The sequence below is a fragment of the Gregarina niphandrodes genome (assembly GCF_000223845.1).
Source record: "Gregarina niphandrodes unplaced genomic scaffold scaffold00002, whole genome shotgun sequence".
Classification (NCBI taxonomy): Eukaryota; Apicomplexa; class Conoidasida; order Eugregarinorida; family Gregarinidae; genus Gregarina; species Gregarina niphandrodes.
In genome coordinates this window covers 513,157-520,406 of record NW_011645774.1, presented here as the reverse complement: position 1 = coordinate 520,406, position 7,250 = coordinate 513,157, and the positions used below count along the sequence as shown (strand labels likewise).

General features: G+C 60.6%; 1 protein-coding gene across 1 annotated transcript; it reads left to right on the top strand.

The window, feature by feature from the left end:
* Nucleotides 1-763: 763 nt before the first annotated feature.
* On the top strand, nucleotides 764-5,228 carry GNI_015360 (hypothetical protein; the record flags this gene model as incomplete). Its single annotated transcript, XM_011130660.1, has 2 exons — nucleotides 764-998; nucleotides 4,761-5,228. Coding segments are annotated over 2 exons (703 nt in total), but the record flags the coding sequence as incomplete, so codon positions are not given.
* Between the last annotated feature and the right edge of the window lie 2,022 nt (nucleotides 5,229-7,250).

The following is a 7,250-nucleotide window of genomic DNA, read 5'->3' as shown; positions in this document are numbered from 1 at the left end:
CCCCCCCCTTTCCTCGTATGCTCCCGTAGAGAGAATTACCAAGCTGACGTCGAGTCTAGCCGTCCATGAAAAGCGGACCGGCCAGTTGGAGTCGGAGAATGCTGAGCTCCGACAGGAAATTGTTCAGCTAGAGATGACTTACGAAAGCGCTATTTCAGTGAAGACCACCGGAAATGGCTTGCTTCAGAACGCGAGAAAGACGGGGTTCCAGGGGACTGCGGATGATGGATGCTTTTGCTCCAATATATTGGATATCACAGGTGACATTGCAACCGATCGAATCCTATCGCTAATTCGGAGAATTACGTCCAAGACGACTACAGACATGGGGTGTCAAACAGAACCGGGCGTTAGACAAGCGCGGTTTACTCAAACTGATGATGCTACGGGGCCCTCCGGCGATATGGCCATTGGCGATATGGGCAACGGCCGCGTGGCCGACAGACAAGGCGGAGACCCGGTGGGTAGACGTGACGGTGTGTCTGAGGGTGAGTCAGTGAGGCGGACAAGTCCGGCGGAGCGACCGAGTCCGACGTTCCGGGCCCCTCGGCCGCGACCGATTCGTCGCAGCAGCGAGCGCAATTTGCATTATGACAACCGAGAGATTGTGATTCCTGACATAGCTTTCCATTTACAGCTAACTGACCCACCATCCGTAGTAGTCCCGTCGCCCGTGGCAGCCCCATCGCGGCGGTCAGCACCCCCCTCTAATCGCCTGAGCAGTTCGCTGCTGCCGAGCCCGGGAGACTTGGAAGAAGGGGAGGTGGTCGAGGTGCCATCTCGCACCACCCAGACAACTGGTTCCGTCACAAGTCCTGAGGTTGAGAGCCTGGTATCACAAGCGAAGAAGAAGGGCGACCGGAAGCGCGTGTCGGCTAAAGACCCAGCGAGTCTTGTTTCAACGACAAAGACCACGGCGCCTAAACGAAAAAAACCACGCAAGGCGACGCCGAGCACCGCCACCCCAACCTCGGGCCTGTCCGGCACAACCTCGCCGAGCCTACCACACCACCTGGACACGGACCTTTTGGTGGAGGAAATTCAGGCAGCACTGCAGCAACAACCTGCATCGCAAGTGAGTGTGCCAGACAGGGCTTGAGTGAGCCCGAGTGAACGAGACAGCCGTACGAGACAGGAGTCCTATTTTTGGGTTGAGAACAAAAGAATTGCCGTTAATGACAGAGATGATGGAGAACACCAGCTCGGCAAATGAGTCAGTCAACGACGGAAACTACCCCGATGGAATCATCATCTTCACCAGCGCCTGTCGGTCCAGTGCCCCCGTCGCGGAGAGCTCGGATGCTGTTGTCGTCGCCAGGGCGGAGTCGCTCGTCGGTAGTAGCCTGCGTGGGGCGGAGCGCGCCGCGAGGTGATGGGGACGAGGTAACGTTCGAGCCAGGCTGGGATGGTCTGTTGCGCGCGGGGTGTGCTGGTTGCGCTGGGTTGCGTACTAGCAACGCAGCTGTCCGTGCTAGCGGTGTTCACCTTAATGAGAGTTTCGAGCGGCTCGTCGGCGAGCTTTATATGTGGCCGCGAGAGGTCCACGTAGCGCGCGTCTTCGTCCTCGACACAGTCGCTCTCTTCCCCAGGACTCTGTCCAGAATTCTGCTCCGTTGCGCGACCTGGCTTCAACGCCCGGCCTGGCTTCAACGCCCGGCCCGTGGGTGACTGGGCGCCACGACCTATGGCGGAGCCCGAGTCGCTTCCACCTGACGGTCGACTGCTTGGGCGCAACTCGCCGTCGCAGCCTGTCCGGGACTCAGCACTTCCGTCGGCTGCGGTACTGGACACAGCACGCAACGCGTCCTCACTGTGTCTATGGGCCGAGCTTCCCAACGACGTTTGGACCCCGAATATTGGCTGGACTGCGTCGTCGTCCAGAACAGGCCAGAGCGAGTAGGGCAGGTCGTTGGGGTCTTCGATGCTACAGGCAAAGTGCGCACTGTAAGCGGCGTAATTGCTGGCAGCTCGCAGCGCCTCTTCCTCGAAGTCCGCGTCTCCACGGAGAACGTGTGCACACGTTTGCAAACGACCTTTGTAGCGCAAACAGGCGTCCAGCGAGTCGAACACAGCGAGCCCGACCTGGCTACCGAGGGCCGTAGTCCGAACCAGCTGGGCGGCCAATTCTTCATATATACGCAGGTATTCCTTCACCACAAATAGCATCCGTTGGCACCGCTGCTGTGCCGAAGCCGAAGCCAGCGAGTCTGCGCCGCCCGCAAAGAAGTAACGAATGCGCTCGTCGCCCAACGCCAGCCACCGCAACTCCCAGTCGCGGCCCTGCTGCACCGCTGTCACTTCCGGCTCCTTGCGCTGTCCCTCCTCCGACGCAGCCGCCACGCGTCGGGTCGAACGCTTCCGCGGCCGCCCTTTCCCTTGCGCACTGACCACGGCCGTTGGGCATCGCCGATCAATGCTCGGAAGGGGCAACACCTCACCAGGGGCAGAAGCAGGCGCAGAGGCAGGGGCAGAGGCAGCAGGAGAGGCAGCGCCACCCCGCCCTATATTGAACGGAGAATTTCCTTCGCGTTGACCCCAGTGCTCGCAGCCGTCCGGAAGAAACTCCCGTAGGGGCAACCACGGCCGGAGGTCGACAGGCTCACCCACGACTTCCGCTCCGGCGAATTTATACGAGCCCAGCTCCAGAGGCGCAGATGCGGAGGGCTCCAGACGGGGGACGAGCTCCGAAGAGGCGGCGGTCTCTAAAGAGGGGGCGGAAACAAAGTCCATGGACTGGGGGTCCAAAGAAGGGCCAGGGTCGTCCTTCGCTTCGAACAGCGCCACGCACACGTAAAGCGGACTGAGCAGGTTACTCTTCAGCCACTCCAGGGGCATGGCGGGCGCCGGGGAGTCCGGGGCAGCCGACGGGGAGAGGGTTTTGGCGACCGCACACGCGCGTGCTGCGCTCTGTCGGAAGGAGAATAGCGCCGGCGATGAGGCCGCGCTGTGTCTCTGCAGGTCCTCCGAGGTCGTTCGCCGTCGCTTCGCCGGCGGCGGCACGGGAGACCCGCCTCGTCGTCGATGCTGGTCGTCCGGCCCCCCACCCCGGCGACGAAGAGGCATGGGAGGTCGCCGAGGGTTCCGGGGAGCTGGGGGACCCGCATTCGCAACTCCGGAGGGACTTTGGACATCCCATCGACATCGTCGCGCGTCTAAAGAAAGTTCGGTTGGTGAACAGCACTCAGCCATGTACTCAGCCAGGCAGGACTAGTACTTAGCGCGGTAGGACCGCAAGGATGTTCGGACACGCTGCACCGACACGCTGCACCGACGGACGTTAGGCCGACGAGCGTTGGTCCGACGAACTTACCATAGCCTTGTACCATTCTTCCTTCACGGTTCCTGCCGTTGTTCCCTCCATATGCTGGCAGTGCCGTATGTTGGCTAGTGGGGGTGCTTACTATTGTTTATAAGGTCGTCGACGTTCCTGGACATGGACGTTAGTCGTCGGCGCAGAAATTCGTTATTTCTCAAAAACAGTGCTGCATCGCGCGCGAGATAATGGCTTGTGGTTTGAGGATGTCATAGAAGTATGCAAACCGAGGAATCGACCGTAGTACCAGGACCAGTAATAGGTAGAAGACCAAGGGAGTGGCTACCATCGTCAACAGCATGTGGCAAAACCAACTGAGTACGCGCCCAACAGTTCCCAAGGTTATGCTTATCAGAATTCCGTGACCGCCTATTCTACAACAAGACATATCGAGCACGTACCTAGGAGCAGGTGTGCAACTGGACCCGAAAGGCAAGCCGTGACAGAGGACCGTGAGGTGAGGGACCACAGGAATGACAACGTAGGTGGTTGTGGTTGGTAAACGTCGTAATGGGTCAACATTGTAACTCGTAAAAGGGGGGCACCGGCGATGGGGCGGGGCATCTCGTAGGTCGGCAGCATGGGAGACTGGGACCATGACGCTAAGCCGTTAGGCAAAGGGTTCGGCGAAGGGTTCGGCAAAGGACCAGGCAACGGAAGGAAGGAAAGGAGGGAGCGAGGGAGGGAGGGAGGAGGGAAGGAAGACAAGAGTAAGGGGCTTACTCATTGTGCCACAGGGGAAATACGAATGCGCCCATGCCGCCCGCGCTGTGGGTTAAAACAGGGCGTCGCTTAATCCCACCCAAGACGTAGCGGGTGGGAGGACCGTCCCCGCGCGGGGCAGCGAAAGCCTCTTCTCCTTCAGGGTGAGGCCCAATCAATGTTCTTTTTGAATGTAACTCGATCGCAATCTGTCAAGACATGTGTCTAGCTCACCCACCCATGACTCTCACCCGTTGAACTAATTAGTGCGACTGCCCAGTGCGACCCACCTGACCATTGGCACCCACACGACTGAATTGACAGGTCGCATGAGGCCAAACCGGTCAGGTTCATCCCCCAGCAACAAGGTCCACTACCCCAGCAACAAGGTCCACCCGCGACCGGTGGTCTTGACTAGTGCCCCCCGTGACTAGTGCCCTCCCGTGTGAGGCTTACCCAGAGCAGCGCTAGTGCCTGCACCGTGGACAGTGCGAGCGCCACGAGGTTTACCAGGTTCGCGTCGTTACGGGGGGTGGGACGGCCACCAGGCGAGAGGGCGGCGGTGGAGGCGTTGGAGAGGGTAGGGAGTAGCAGGGGCTTGGGTGGCCGGCTGGCCGGGCGGGGCGAGGCGAGTTCGTACATCTGCACCCGGTTAGTCATCTGAGATTTTCTGTCCCAGTTCCGCAGGGGGAACATGCAACGCAATGAACCTCGCGGGTGGGGGAACCTCAAATTCATAACAAAGCCCACCACCACAACCACAACCCCTCTGGACCTCGACCTACACCAAGACGCCAGCTTGCCCGATGATCTGTCTCCGGCCGGGCCCCGTCTGTCTCCGGCCGGGCCCCGTCTACCGCCGACCGGGCCCCGTCTACCGCCGACCGGCCTGCCGCCGGCCTTCGGATCTGTCCCTACACTTCTCGCAACCACCGCCCAACCCCCAAAGGACTTGCCCGGAATGTACACCACCAGAGTCTATACCAGACCGCCACCCATCACGACCACTACTACACCCACCACGACCATGCCCACCACTACTACCAGGCCCGCCACTACTACCAGGTCCACCACTACTACCAGGCCCACCACTACTACCAGGCCTACCACTACGACTACAACAAGGCCCACGACTACGACCACCACCAAGACCACCACCGCGACTACTACTACCGCCGCTGTGCTGCAACCAACAACACCCTCTTCTACGACCGCTCTCACCCGGATCCCGGCTTTCCGCCCAGGACCGGTCGATGTCTGGCCAAAGAAGGAGTCTGCCGGGCCCGCGGCGGAAAGGGATGTCCCAAGTGCGCACCCAGTCCCAGAACACCAAATGCTTCCGTCCCCGAAAAAAGTCCCAAAGGAGCTCTGGAGAGCTCCGCCGTTCTGGAAGGTACCACCGCCTGACCGTCTGACACCGGGTCCCCTGACGCCAGGTCAGCAAACACCTGGATATCCGTCTTCGGGGGTTGAGTCGCCGCCCGTGGGTTTGCAACCCGGCGCGGAGGAGACTGAGAAAGAGTCGACTGTTGGGGTGGAGTCGTCGGTGATGAGTCCGGAGAATCTTTGGTACTTCAAGCAGCTTTTGTTCGGGGACGGGGCGATCACGGAGACACAGATGCGTACCCTGAAACCGGTTCCGTCGGCGGCGTACCGCGTGACCTTGGGCGACTTGGCGGAATTGCGGCGATTGGCGGAGGACCTGCAGCAGCTGAACGACCCGCGAGCAGAGGCGGTAGAATACATGCTGGCCATGGCACAGCTAGCGTACTCACGTCGGCTTTACGGTCCGTATAGCGACTCGTCCTACATCGAATCGTCCGATATCGGCGGCGGCGGCGACCACGAGGAAACGGCACTTCGCAACCGGCTGTACTTTGAGAATCCGCACCAGCGGCCAAGGGGCCTAGAGCCTTACGATCTAAATCCAGTTAGCTACCCTGGTCGTTCTGATGACTATTCAGGCGGTCTTGACCACTACTCAGGGAGACTTGACCAGTACTCAGGAGCGCCGACAAAGTATGGAATGCGGCCGTTGCCCCAGCACTGGTGGTCGGGGGATCCATGGCGTCCGCCGGGCGAGGAGTACTACTACAACGGCATCGAGGAGAAGATTCAGTTGCTGTGCTGTTTCTTGCTGGTGTACTGGATGCTCTAACACCGCTAAGTTCTGGTGGCTTTTTGGTTCTATCGGCGTTTGCGCTCGCGACTCCACTTCTGGTGCTTTGGCAGCACTTGCGCGCAGCCCTAATGGGCTTGCAGAAAGGTCGAATGAGTTGTCGATCGGGTCAGGAATTCGCGGCCGGTGTCTGGAAAAAGGGATGATACTGCCTATTCTTTGGTCGGCTGGAGTACTGGCGACCGGCACGTTACGTGGAAAGTAAGCAGGAGTGTATTTGACGAGTAGTGTTGCAGAGGAGAAGATGTGGTTGCAGGAACGGGGCGTAATTTCGACGAGCTGTTGCGCGGGATCGACTTGGACGATGACTTCATGAAGCCGAGTCTGATCGGTCCCAGTAGTCCCGAGCTGACACCGACGACGTACTGGCTTGTGGGCGTGGCGCTTTTTACAGGCGTCTTTCTCGGCGTCGCCTTTTTGGGCTGCATACTCTTCGCCGTGCGCTTGACCAGCCAAAACGCCTCGGCCAGTCAGCAATTCAAGTGCCAAGCGCGCGGCGGCCACCAAGGCGAAGACGCCAGCACACATGTCTCCTCCGCCACTTCCCATTACCCGCGCCCAGTCACTTCGGTACTGACTCCCATCCCACCCAAGCCGTCACAAGACGCAGTCCGACCGGGTCCTGGCCGCGGCTACAGCGATGGGAGGGGGTACAGCGACGGGAGAGGATATGGTGACGGGCGGGGATATGGTGGTGACGGTCGCGGCTACTGCGACGGACGGGGATATGGTGAGGGCCGGGGCTACAACGACGGGCGGGACTACAACGGGAGTCGGGACTACGGTCCGGGTCGACAGACAGAGAATCCAGGACCATCGCCCCCGGCCGTCGACGCCCCTGTACCGAGCTACGGGTCTGCGCAGGTCGGGTGTCCAAAGTACGCCGCAACCAAGTGCTCTATGGCCGGCTGTTCCCAGGGGAGGCCTGTCCAGGACCCCTTCAGCGCACCTGGAACGGCGCCGGTGCTAGGGACGGTGCCGGGGACGGTGCCGGGGACCGCGTCGGGGGGGAGTTGTCTGGCGGCGCCCCACCCGTCGTGCGAGCGCCGCAAACGG